Consider the following 14,414-nt stretch of genomic DNA (forward strand, 5'->3'; position numbering starts at 1 on the left):
CTCGTCGTCGTAACCGACGGAGTGCCAACATATATTTAAGTTATGTCATTTTAAAATAAATTCTAAGTCTCAAGGACTGATGATAAAAGGTCAAGTTCTTGTTACAGTGTAGGGGCTTGTATCTCAATGAACCCTAGAGCTATGCTCATACTGTCATACTGGACAGCTCAAAGGACAGGTGGCCAGACTAATGTGAACCACTTCTTCCCAGAGATACAAATAAGTTTGTGTAGGGCCAAAAACTCTACCTAAAAAGGAAGATAAATTTCAGAACATTAATGAAGATTCAGCACCAACAAAACCTAGGAGAAGAACAGGCCAGAGTTGAAAACTGAAGAAAAGTTGTCTTGAGAACTTCTCTTCAGTTCTTAAGAGTAACGGAAGAAAAGTTATTCTTAAGTAAGACTTTGCATATTACTTAAGAGCAAAGGTTTTAAGTAAGATGATAAAAGGAAAGAATTTAACATAAAACCTTTAGCATTCAAACCAATCATATTTGACCAAAATATTCTACTTGTTTTATGCTCCAGCTGGTCAGATCTTGCCTCTCACACCAACATTAGAATATCATTCTAAAAATCTAACAGTTCCTTCATCAAAATCTCGAAACTGAGAGATGATGCATGATTAATTCCAAACAATGTGAATAAGTAAGCATTACTTTTGACAGATATATCAGAATGTTTACAGGTCAAAATAAATAAATAAACTAAATAGAAACCCAAACAAAAATGATAAAGCAAATATCAGAACTAACTTCAGGCATAAAACTCTGTGGCTGCTGTTGTGTTAGATCTACATTCATCGACTGAACATGGATGCCTGCCAGTTTAGATTCTATGTTCTGTAGGTGGCTTCCAATTTCCACAGCTGACAAACTTTTACTGCGGGTTCGGTTCTAAAATGGAAGAAAGAAGGTAATGACAAAATAAATAAATAAAAATCATGCAAACAACAACAAATAGTTAATGATGAAAACAAATGCTACACAACGCATGCTACAGGCACAGGAGTGGCTGTGTGGTAAGTAGCTTGCTGACCAACCACATGGTTCCGGGTTCAGTACCACTGCGTGGCATCTTGGGCAAGTGTCTTCTGCTATAGCCCTGGGCCGACCAATGCCTTGTGAGTGGATTTGGTAGATGGAAACTGAAAGAAGCCTGTCGTATATATGTTTGTGTGTCTGTGTTTGTCCCCCTAGCATTGCTTTACAACCGATGCTGGTGTGTTTATGTCACTTAGTGGTTCGGCAAAAGGGACCGATAGAATAAGTACTGGGCTTACAAGGAATAAGTCCCGGGGTCGATTTGCTCGACTAAAGGCGGTGCTCCAGCATGGCTGCAGTCAAATGACTGAGACATGTAAAAGAGTAGCGTATAATCAAATGAAGATATTGACCTTTTTGATACCATCCTTTAAGAGTCCAACCTTGGGTTTATGATGCAAACTTTATGTTTTAAAGGGACCTAAATTGAAACCTTCCACCTAAAGTCCTTAATTTTTACTTTAAACACCAGTAAAATAATGACAAATTTTATTCATTTTTCTATTACTTGAAAAATTTATTGAAAAAAAGGCAGTAGATTTCAACAGAAATATAGGCAAAAAGGATTAACAAACTAAATTAAGAAAAATATAGACAGGCACTGGTGTGGTTGTGTGGTGAGAAGATTGTTTCACAACCACATGGCTCTGGGTTCAGTACCCTTGCATGGCACTTTGGGCAAGAGTCTTCTGTTCACTCAGCCTTGAGTGAATTTGACAGTTGGAAACTGAAAGTAGCCTGCCACACAGACATATATACTCTTTTACTCTTTTACTTGTTTCAGTCATTTGACTGCGGCCATGCTGGAGCACCGTCTTTAGTCGAGCAAAGTGACCCCGGGATTTATTCTTTGTAAGCCCAGTACTTATTCTATCGGTCCCCTTTGCCGAACCGCTAAGTGACGGGGATGTAAACACACCAGCATCGGTTGTCAAGCAATGTTGGGGGGACAAACACACACACACACAAACATATACACACACATACATATATATATACATATATATGACAGGCTTCTTTCGTCTACCAAATCCACTCACAAGGCATTGGTCAGCCAGAGGCTATAGCAGAAGACACTTGCCCAAGATGCCATGCAGTGGGACTGAACCCGGAACCATGTGGTTGGTAGGCAAGCTACTTACCACACAGTCATTCCTGCACCTATATATATATATATATATAGATGGATAGATAGTCAACAGATGAGATCCAGAGAAAACACTGAGTAGCACTCAAATGATTCGAACTCGGACTCTGATGCCTTTAAAAGGGTCCAATTCCACAGGGTAAAGAGTGGTTATAAGAGGTGAGCAGGTATGGAGGCAATTATGTGGATAAACAAATTAAATATAACAGTTTGGTTTTGATATAGAATCATCATCATCATAAATGAAAGAAAATAAACACTGGATAAACCGAGTCTCTTAACATCCCCTAGTTCTATAGCCATTATCCCAAAATTTTGGCATCTATTCACATAAGTACCAAGGTCGATTCACTTGGTTAAAATTCTTCAAGGTGGTTCCTCAGCATGGCTATAGTCTAATTACTGAAACAAACAAAAGATAGAAAATAGAAATGGTTAATTAAAGCATTTTCTCTTTGTATTTCCCTCTAGTTTCAGTTTTTAATTAACAGAATCAGTACAAGATCATTGATTGACTTTTAATCAGATCAAGAAATTTTCTAATTATGTGTTTTTATATATAGATGTAATTTAGATATTTGATAATCCAATTTGCAAAACCATAATCCAAATGGTGTTTCAAAGGTTATTTAAGTTTATTTCAGAGACTAGATAAAGTAGATTTGCATAATATTAACTTGCAGTATTAATCTCATTCTTACTTTCAAAACCTACAACAATCATCATCATTGTTTTAATCTCTATCTTTAGTTTAAATCATTTTACTTCAGCCATGCTGGGGCACCGCCTTAAAGGTTTTAGTCAAACATATCAACCCCAGGACTTGTTTTTTTAAGTCTAGTAATTATTCTATCGGTCTCTTTTTTCAAAGCACTTAGTAACGGATGTAAACATACCAACATTGGTTGTCAAGTGGTGGTGGTGGGAACAAACACAGATACAAAAGCACACACAACAGTCTTCTTTCAATTTCTGTCAACAAAATCCACCCACAAGGCTTTGGTCAGCTCAAAGCTACAGTAGAGGACACTTGGCTAAGGTGCCATGCAGTGGAATTGAACCTGGAACCATGTGGTTGGGAAGCAAGCTTCTTACCACACAGCCACTTTTCCATGCTTGCATCACTCAAACAGAATTCATTGATACAGGTTTCTATAGCTGGATGCCCTTCCTGTTGTCAATCCTCACCTGTTCCTATGTAAAATCATATCCTCCCCTTTCATGGCTGGACCTAATTCCATTAAAGACTACAAAACAAAGGACTCAACTTGTACGATGGTGACACTTCTCTACAACCAATATGCAATGTCAAAAAAGCACACACATACACACACATGAACTTCATTCAGTTTCCATGCACTAAATGGATTTGGTCAGCCTGGGGCTATAACAGAAGACTTATACCCACATTGCCATGCAGTGGGACTGAACCAGATACTGCATGATTAGAAAGTGAACTTCTTAACTGCACAGCCATGCCTGCACTGAATGCAGTTTACATTTATACAATGAAATGACAGCTGGTTGATGCCTCACTAGATTAGCAGTTCCTATACTGTGTGAAGTTGCATGGCTTAGTTGTTAGAGTAAGGTCGAGGGTTCAATTCCCAGCACCATGTTGTGTTCTTGAGCAAGACACTTTATTTCAAGTTACTCCAGTACACTCAGTTGGCAAAAAAGACTTGTACCTGTAATTCAGTAGGCCAGCCTTGCCACATTCAGGATGTCATGCTGAATCTCCCTAAGAACTCCCCTGTTTGAAAACTTAAGGACACAGGACGCTTCTGTCACGTAGCCAACTATAAACGGTGTTTCTTGGGGCTAAATAGCCACAGCATTCTTCCCTTTCCTGGGACTGCCACATTAAGTTGGCAACAAACCATCACTTTTTTTCTTCTTCTGTAAATATTTTTTATGGCTACATTTTGAATGTGGACATGAGCAAAATTGATTTTGAATTCATCATCATCATCCAGTGTTTTAAATCTGGGTTTTGTCCCTGTTAACGGGGTTGGCCAGATATATCTCAATACCATAGCAACTGCCCTCACACCATCTCGCCTGGTTTGGGATTGTTGTTGATAATTACTTTATTGAGCCTGGATAAATGACAAGGACAATGTTTACTGAATATGAAATATAAAAAAAACACACAAAGCAGATAAATTGATACAATAGATATCCAATGTAGCTATCAATCCATTGTGCAACCTCCATTACTTTTAGTTTATCTCCCTTGCCGTATTTGACAAAAATTGCCTTAATACTAAAGACTTTCTTTTCATTAAGGGTGTAATTTTGATAATAAAAAAATAATTTTGATGAAGTAAAACAAATATATTAGCCAGGACTTAACTATGTTATTTGCGCAAAAGGCATTTCTGAAAAACTCTTTTTTTTCATGTCATTAGGTTTTATGATGATGATAATATGGTGAGGAAACTATCATGTAAAATATCCTAAGATATTTTGCTGTATCTTGGGAGGGTCATTATGCCAATAATAAACACATGCACTGGTTCTATTCCACTTCTTTATTATTCGTTGATTGGTTAACAATTTAACCAACTATCTAATTGATTATTATTTAAATCATTTGGTTAATCAGTCAGCCAGTTACTTTTGTCAAAGCCCTTTCATTGCCATTTGCCATGTCTTCAGTGATAGACCCTCTCTACTATAGGTTTGCCTGTTTGTCTCTTGGATAATTTTGGTTCTAATTTCATGTAGTTACAGGCATGTGAGTACAAATATATGTGAAAAGGGAAGGGAGAGAGAAAGAGAGAGTATGTATGTTGTGTGTGTATGTATGTGTGTGACTATGTTTATGCACGTGTGCTCAGATGTATGAGGATGTGTGTTTGTTGGTATAACAGATTCTGTGAGAGAACACATGTATACATCAAGATATTTTACAATCTGTATATGATGCTTACTTGAACATCCATACTGGGTCTTCTTTTGACAGCATCTTTGCGTTTCAGCCGTTTTGACATAGTAGCAGACAACCTGAAACATTGATGAAATCTAAATTTTAATTGCGAGAAATTATAAATATTAATTAACAGAAAGAAATGAAATAGCAGAAGAGTTTGGGATTAACCTTTTTGTTATGATATTTGTGTTTGAAATACACTGCTTTTATTACAATTTAGTTTTTAAAAAAATGAAGAATTCTGCAAAACAGCTTTCACTGATGTTTGAAATTTTGAAGACTTTAATTAAGAACACTTTAAACCAGTGGTTATCAACCAGGATCCATATGATCCCTGAGGGTCTTCATAAGATTTTTGAGGGTCCACACAACAAGATAGTAAATTGGGGATCCACAATAATATTTTAAGGGACCCTGAAATAAAATTTTGTTTTAGATGTATGTATTGCAAGAAACAGTTAGGTTTATTTCTCTAACATTTTACATAGTTCAACCTACACAAGTTAATGTGTGCAAAACAAAATAGGAATTTTGGGCTAATGGTAAGAGTGTTGGACTCCTGATTGTATAATCATGGTTTCAATTTCTGGACAAGGTAGTGCATTGTATACTGGAGCAAAGTACTGTTATTTCACATTGCTCCAGTCCACCTAACTGAAAAGGAGTTCCAGTAATAGCTGAGTTAACTTTGTGATGGACTATTGTCCCATTGTGAGAAGAGCAGTGTTCTCTTAATCTATTTGACACACACAACATAAAAATAAACCATAGTAACCAGAATAAGTTCCATCTTAATAAGAATGTAGCTTTTCTGACATACTTAAGACGTACATGAATGTAAATGACTGCTTTATTTAAAAAATCTAAAATTTCAATAGTGATTAAGAAAAATGTTGAGATACTTCAATATTATTTTGAGGAAGGAACTGAATGAGAAACTAAAAACATTTCTATTTTAATAAATTAATCAAAAGGAGGAGACAGGGCTCATGTCTCAGATAGCCTCTGTAGGCTCTCAGTGATAATCTCAGAGGATCCTTGAAGGCTCTCTGAGACTGGTAAGATTGATAAGTTTGATGTTGAGTGCCTTCATAGTCAGTGAGATCACCATGTACAAGGGATTGGTAAGTTCTAGAAAGTAACAGTCCTGGTGAGGAAGGAATAGTTGATGTGTTCAGTGCAGTGTTTGGAATGGAGGAGTGGGCATGGAGAGGATAAGCAACTAGCTAGCTCATATAAGCAAGGACCTTAGCAGTAAAAATAGAAGTAGTTACCGTGTTGCTGCATTATGTTTCACAAAGCGAGGAGTAGTTTCATCAAACACTGGAGATTCATTACGTGTATAGTCTGGTTCTGGTTCTGGTGCTGGTTCTGGTTCTGGTGCTGGTTCTGGTGTTGGTCCATATTCTACATTGTCTGGTTCTGGTTCCGGAAATACCACTTCCAGCATTTGTTCTTCATCACTTGCGTTCTGATCACGTGCGAACTGGACTTCAGTTTCAAAACCGCTCTTGAAACTACCTTGAAAAGAAACACAATTAAAAGTCCATTAACTCAGAGCCATAAAAAAGTGTACAACTACTACTACTACAGAATAATAACATATTGCCTAATTGTTACATTGGGTCTCACCAAGGCAATGACTAGTGACCAGGACCTTAGGAAATATACTGTGCTTGAGAAGACTCAGCAAGCCAAGTGAGACCATAACCTTGTGGCCTATGCCAGGGGTGTAACCAGCACACTTATGCGTACCTTTCCTTCATTGGACACTAAACTCTACTTATGAAGACCTGTTGAGGCAAGTGAAATTGAAATTGAAATCAAATTCGATGACTGGCATCCGTGCTAGTGGAGCGCTAAGAGTACAATCCAAGTGTGATCGTTGCCAGAGCAACAAACTGGCTTCCGTGCTGGTGGCACGTAAAAAGCACCATTCGAGCATGATCGTTACCTGCATCGCCTTACTGGCACTTGTACTGGTGGCACGTGAAAAAATATTTGAGCGAGTTCGTTGCCAGTGCCACTGGACTGGCTCCTGTGCAGGTGGCACATAAAAAGCACCATTTGAGCATGGCCGTTGCCAGTACAGCCTGACTGGCCCTCGTGTCAGTGGCACATAAAAGCACCCACTACACTCTTGGAGTGGTTGGCGTCAGGAAGGGCATCCAGCTGTAGAAACTCTGCCAGATCAGATTGGAGCCTGGTGCAGCCATCTGGTTTGCCAGACCTCAGTCAAATCGTCCAACCTGTGCTAGCATGGAAAGCGGACGTTAAATGATGATGATGATGATGATGATTATAAACTTATGAATAAAAGAACTGGGGTTCAGTTCTTGAACCAGGCAGTGCATTGTGTTTTTGAGAAAGGCACTTCATTTCACACTGCTTTCTCCCCCCCACCATCTCTAGTAGTATCTTGGTTGTACTACTGGATGAATACTGAGGGAGCCAAGAGGGTATCTATGTTTGTTCATGACTACATAAGCACCTGAAACAATTAGTGAAAGCATGAGGTATATTTCTAAGCCATAATCACTGTGTGAGGATGGCTTAAATATGCAGTGCTCACAAGTGACTGGCTGTATTTATACTAATATAAAAAAAATTCTTTAAATTTATTTCTTTTTTTGGTGGGGGTCTGAAAATTCAAATTTTTCGAATAGCATATTTTAAATCTGTATCACTAAAACAATCTCTAAGTATTCATTTTAGTTAGGAGAAATATCAGACAAAGTTCCCTCAAATCAAACAATCATACTCTACCATTCAAAAAGACACACTGGATAATGTAACTCTGGATAAATTATATTTTAAAAAATTACAATAAGGGAATTGAATAATTACAACGCCAGTCTGCTAGAAGTAGACCCCAAATACTCTAGGAACCACTTAAATTATTATTCCATGCCACAAGGCTGCAAGTGAGGAAAATTGATAACGAGGATTTATAAATTGGATAGTACCGTATCTATACATTTCACAGTTTGAGTTATTGATCGGAAAGAGTTTTTAATAACTCAAACCATGAAATCTATAGATATGGTACTATCCAAATTATTTTATAAATCCTCGCTGTCTATTTTCCTCACTTATAACCTTGTGAAGTGGAGTAATTATCAAAGTGGTTCCTAGACCATTTGGGATCTACCTCTAGCAGACTGGTGTTGTAATTATTCAACACCCTTATTGTAATTTTAATATAAATTAACCATTATGGTATTTTAGTATGCTGGTCACTGATAAGTCATTAAATAACGACTTTATCCTAATTACATATATTTTAAAAATATATTTTTTTATGTGGCACCATCACTAGTACTTTTTATGTGGCACCATCACCAGTACTTTGTATGTGGCATCATCACCAGTGCTTTTTATGTGGCATCATCACCAGTGCTTTTTATGTGGCACCATAACCAGTGCTTTTTATGTGGCACCATAACCAGTGCTTTTTATGTGGCACCATCACCAGTGCTTTTTATGTGGCACCATCACCAGTGCTTTTTATGTGGCACTATTACCATTGCTTTTTATGTGGCACCATCACCAGTGCTTTTTATGTGGCACCATCACCAGTGCTTTTTATGTGGCACTATTACCATTGCTTTTTACATGGCACCATCACCAGTGCCTTGTACATGGCACCGTCACCAGTGCTTTTTACGTGGCACCATCACCAGTACTTTTTATGTGGCACCATCACATAAACCCAGATTGTAAAAGAATAATGTTGTCTATATGAACAGTAACTTTGTTTTCAGTGTTCAAATTTGAAGACAAGGGGGAAACATAAACACATACACACATAGCACAGGTATGGCTGTGTGAATAGAATTAAAGGTTTGGTCCCACAGTATAGATGGGTATTGTCAGCTGGTGTCCACCACTATACCTATAACTTGAGATTGAAACTGGTAGACAAAACCTGACTGTCTTACACACACACATACAGAGAGACTTCTCTCTCAGGTTTCATTCACTTATTTCACTCACAAGATACTGGCCAAACTGCACCTATAACAGAAGACAGCATCCAACAGTGACCATGCATTGTGAGTGAACCTGAAGCTATCAGGCTCTGAAACAAATTTTTTAAATATATAGCTGTGCTTTATATATATTCTTTTCTACTCTAGGCACAAGGAGCAAAATTTTTGGGGAGGGGGCCAGTTGATTAGATCGACCCCAGTACGCAACTGGTACTTAATTTATCAATCCCAAAAGAAGGAAAGACAAAGTCAACCTCGGTGGAATTTGAACTCAGAACTTAAAAACAGACGAATACCTATTTCTTTACTATCCACAAGGGACTAAACACAGAGAGGACAAACAAGGACAGACAGATGGAGAAAGTCGATTATATCAACCCCAGTGCGTAACTGGTACTTATTTAATTGACCCTGAAAGGATGAAAAGACAAAGTCAACCTCGGCGGAATTTGAACTCAGAACTTAAGGACAGATGAAATACCACTAAGCATTTTGCCTGGCGTGCTAATGTTTCTGCCAGCTCGCCCCCTTGCCTTGTATATCTATATATATAAAACTGTAGTTGTGTGAGTGTCTGTCCCCTTCGATTTAGATTCCTAACTACTCCCACATTTTGCGGTGCAGTTTCACCAAATTCGGGTATCTTATAGTCGTGATTCATATCGAGCCCGTCTGAGTATTAGCGCGCGTCTACGATGAGTCTACGATTTTAAAAATAATTTAGCATCATTTTTTATTCCATTTTAATGCATAATTTTTCGTGTGTTGATGGCGGCGGAGTTGGCGTCCATGGTCACACCTGCACCTGTTTGCTTCTCCCCCTTCTTCCCTCCCTCGTGAAGCTGTGGGGAAGGGAGTGTAAGGAAATCAACGTCGTAAAGCGTTGTCAAGGAGACCAGCGTTCTTTTAGAACAACGACTTCATGGCTTGAAGACACCAAAACAGAAATGGCTAAGAAAGCCCGAATTGGCATCTATAAGGGAAGTAACTCTCTAAAAATGCTTATATAGTTATTTCCCTTACAAACCCAAGGCAACGCCGGGCAATACTGCTAGTATTCTATTAAAATAATGAGTCAGCTACCTGTATGTCATAATTTTACTCAAGCAGAGCCAAAGAGTGGAGATATAATTAGCAACAACAATTATAAAAATAAAAGGAGCTTAGTTACCTCTGAAAGGGAATATGTCAATAACCAGGTGCCCTTGGTACCCTTCTTGCTTATGAATAGTTTCATCACAGATTTTACAGAACACAGATTTGCCACTTCCTGCACACATTGGATGATGACACTCCTACAATGGAAATAAAATTCATCTTGAGACATACTTAGACAGAATAATAAATTTAAACAAAGAGGATAGTAATATCCTATAAGAAGATTTGAAACAACAATCAGCAAAAATATTAAGAAGAAGCATATTGATATTTGACAATATGTTGGAATGTTTACTTTTTACATGTTTAATATGCATTTAGGTACCTAAAATATTTTTTACAAAGGTGCAGACATGGCTGAATTGTTGAGAAGCTTCCAGATCGGGATGGGGTGGGGGTGGGGGGTGGGGGCAGACAGGCAGGCAGATAGATAAATAGATAAATAGACAGACAGATAAAGATATAGACAAAGAGATATATATACACTGATAGATAGATAGATACATACATACATAGAAATAGCTAGATATGTAAAGATATACACAAAGAGATAGATAGATAGAGACAGACAGACAGACAGATAGATAGATAGATAGACAGATAGATTGATAGATAAATAGATAAACAGATAGACAGACAGACAGACAGATAGATAGAAAAAAATAGCTGTAAAAGCACCTTCTGAACGTGGTCGATGCCAGTACCCCTGACTGGCCCCTGTACCAGTGGCACGTAAAAAGCACGCACTACACTCTCGGAGTAGTTGGAAAACGGATGATGATGATGATGATATAGATATATAGATAGATAAATAGATATAGACAAAGAGATATAGACAGACAGACAGCTAGATAGAGACAGATACATAAATATAGCTTACTAGATAGCTAAATAGATAGATATACACTGATAGATAGATAGATAGATAGATAGATAGATAGATATACACTAATAGATAGATAAATGGTTAGATAGATACATATACACTAATAGGTAGATAGATAGATAGATAGACAGACAGACAGACAGGTAGATAGATGTACAAATGAAACAAAAGAAAAGCACACAGCACATTTTGTAGAGTTTGTATTTATTTGAAGTAACAGATTGATTCAGATCTGCAATACTTAAAGTTGCACAAACATGAGAAAAACACTCATCATTGTTTGGATACCTGCTTCTCAGAAGCAGACATATATCTTCCTCCTTTCTTCCATGTAGTGACACTGAAAGGAGATATCATCCTCCTTTTTTTTCCAGCAAAGGCAAGAATCTATCTCTCCAACAGCAAGACACCTGTTCCTGTCATATTTTAAACTTTTATCACCTGATACAAAGTTACCTGCTTTAATACTAAACCCCCATCCCTCTGTTGACATCATTGATACTGGTGCCATATAAAAATCATCCAGGGTATCTGTAAAAAGGTTGGTGTTAGAATGGGCATCTAAGCATAGAAAACCTGCCACAACAGACATCAGAGCTTGGTGCCGTCCTCTGGTTTGCCAGCTTTTATCAAACTGTCAAATTTGTTCTGCATGGAAAACAAACATACGATGATGATAATGATGATGCTAAACTCACAGTAGAAGTAGCTGTGTGGCAAGTAGCTTACTAATGAACCACATGGTTCCGGGTTCAGTCTCACTACATGGCACCTTGGGCAAGTGTCTTCTACTATAGCCTCGGGCCAACTAAAACCTTGTGAATGGATTTGGTAGTTGGAAACTGAAAGAAGCCCATCGTGTGTGTGTGTGTGTGTGTGTGTGTGTGTATGTTTGTGTGTCTGTGCTTGTCTCCCAACCATCACTTGACAACCGATGCTGGTGTGTTTACATCCCGGTAACTTAGCGGTTTGGCAAAAGAGACCGATAGAATAAGTATTAGGCTTACAAAGAATAAGTCCTGGGGTCGATTTGGTCGACTAAAGGCGGTGCTCCAGCATGGCCACAGTCAAGTGACTGAAACAAGTAAAAGAATAAAGAGTACATATGTTTAATGAGATTCTATCGAGTATAAACACTGAACTTGAAAGCAGTGGAAACTGCCTAACATCGAAACTACAGCCATTTCAGACATTGGATTAATATTTTTATAATGAATTAACAATCATTAACCTTTTGTATGCTTAATAATTAACGTTTATAGCTTTAGCTTGATTAGTTACTACCTGCTTTACCTAACCAGATTAACACATACCTGATATAAATGCATACATAAATGTGTGAGTGGGTGTATATGATTATTATTATCTTTATTATTAAGAAGGTGGCGAACTGGCAGAATTGTTAAACACGCCAGGCGAAATGCTTAGAGGTATTTCATCTGCTGCTGTGTTCTGAGTTCAAATTCTGCTGAGGTCAACTTTCATGCTTTCAGGGGTCATTAAATTAACTATCAGTGAAACACTGAGGTCAATGTGATCAATTAGTCCAAAATTTCAGGCATTATGCCTTTAGTAGAAAGGATTATTATTATTATTTTATTATTATTATTATTATTATTATTATTAACCTAGCTAAAATCAAAGTCCTAATAAGTAGAAAGACATGCAAACCACAAATCAAAATTGAAATCAAATTTGTTGCCTGGCATCTGTGCTTGTGGAGCGCTAAGAGTACCATACAAGTCTGATCGTTGCCGGAGTAAAAAGCTGGCGTCCTTGCCGATGGCACGATAAAAACACCATTCGAGCGTGATCATTACCTGCGTCGCCTTACTAGCACTTGTGCTGGTGGCACGTGAAAAAACATTCGAGCGAGGTCATTGCCAGTGCCGCTGAACTGACTCCTGTGCAGGTGGCACATAAAAAGCACCATTTGAGAGTGCCTGTAACCAGTACCGCCTGACTGGCTCTCATGTCGGTGGCACGTAAAAGCACCCATTACACTCATGGAGTGGTTGGCGTTAGGAAGGGTATCCAGCTGTAGAAACTCTGCTAGATCAGATTGGAGCATGGTGCAGCCATCTGGTTTGCCAGACCTCAGTCAAATCGTCCAACCCATGCTAGCATGGAAAGCAGACATTAAACAATGATGCTGATGATGATGAAAGGCATTGAGTGGGCAGAATCATTAGCACATGGGACAAAATGCTTAATGGCATTTTGTCTGATTTTACATTCTAAGTTCAAGTTCCATCAAGGTCAACTTGTCCTTTCAGGGGTTGTTAAAATGAGTACCAAGTGAACACTGGGGTCAATGTACTCGATTAACCCCACACCATGAACTTGCTGGCCTTGTGCCAAAATTTGAAACCATTATTAAGAAACAGAACAATAAAAGAATTATATCCTGCAACCAACAAATGCATTTGCCCAATCCAAGGCAAGATCAAAATCATCAATGTCCCCATTGTGATTTCATAGCAAAATCCATTCCTGGACTCAAACTCCATTCATGCATCCTTCTTTTTTTGCTCTATTTTTTTAAATTTTCAATCCATTATTTCAAACACTCATGTGCTGAAATCAACAAGAGTGCCAACCACCACTGCCACCGCCACCACCACACCACCATTGTTATGGTTGTTGTTATTGTTACACAGCTAAAGATGGTTGCTGAGAGCAGCACACTTCATCTATCCTGTAAAACTTGTAAATAAACCAGTTGTAAATTGCATTTGTACTTGAAGTCTTCTCTCTTTGCCTGCTGGAGCCTGAACTACACAAAGAACAAGATATAATGGGAGAAGGCGATATTCTTCCAATATCGTAAACCTTGCTTTCCATTATATGTGTGTGTGTGTGTGTGTGTGTGTGTGTGTTGACATTCCATACTAATCGTCAACAAACATCATCAAATAAGTAGTGATGTTTATTTGCAATCTGCAATGAAAATATGCCTAGACTAGAGGTAATTGTTACCTTGCTTTACTTAGAAACAAGCAGAAGTTGGCAAATGGAAGAGCAAACGCATCCATATATAGAAAATCTGTCTTGATGAATCTTGTTTGACCGATGCAACTATAGAAAAGTAGCTGTTAAAACAACAACAATGACAATGATATGATGATGTTTCTCCTTATGAGAGCTCAAAATCTCTAGTGGAAGCGTCATCCAACCAAAGTACAAATATATTGGAAATTACCACGTGTATCATCTCTTGTGAAAGATAGAAGAGTCCAGTTTGCTGGACA

The 14,414-nt window shown here is 38.0% G+C and overlaps 1 protein-coding gene across 2 annotated transcripts in view; it reads right to left on the reverse strand.

The window, feature by feature from the left end:
* The window catches only part of LOC115209616, a 348,899-nt gene that overhangs the window by 198,303 nt on the left and 136,182 nt on the right, over positions 1–14,414 (reverse strand). For both annotated transcript variants that reach the window (XM_036501478.1, XM_036501479.1), the window contains exons 3-6: positions 10,291–10,414; positions 6,402–6,648; positions 5,129–5,201; positions 758–898 (exon numbers count right to left, since the gene is read on the reverse strand). In XM_036501478.1, coding sequence (XP_036357371.1) covers positions 758–898; positions 5,129–5,201; positions 6,402–6,648; positions 10,291–10,414 — 585 coding nt within the window. The remainder of the gene's footprint in view (positions 1–757; positions 899–5,128; positions 5,202–6,401; positions 6,649–10,290; positions 10,415–14,414) is intronic.

Source organism: Octopus sinensis, linkage group LG3 (genome assembly GCF_006345805.1).
Source record: "Octopus sinensis linkage group LG3, ASM634580v1, whole genome shotgun sequence".
Classification (NCBI taxonomy): Eukaryota; Metazoa; Mollusca; class Cephalopoda; order Octopoda; family Octopodidae; genus Octopus; species Octopus sinensis.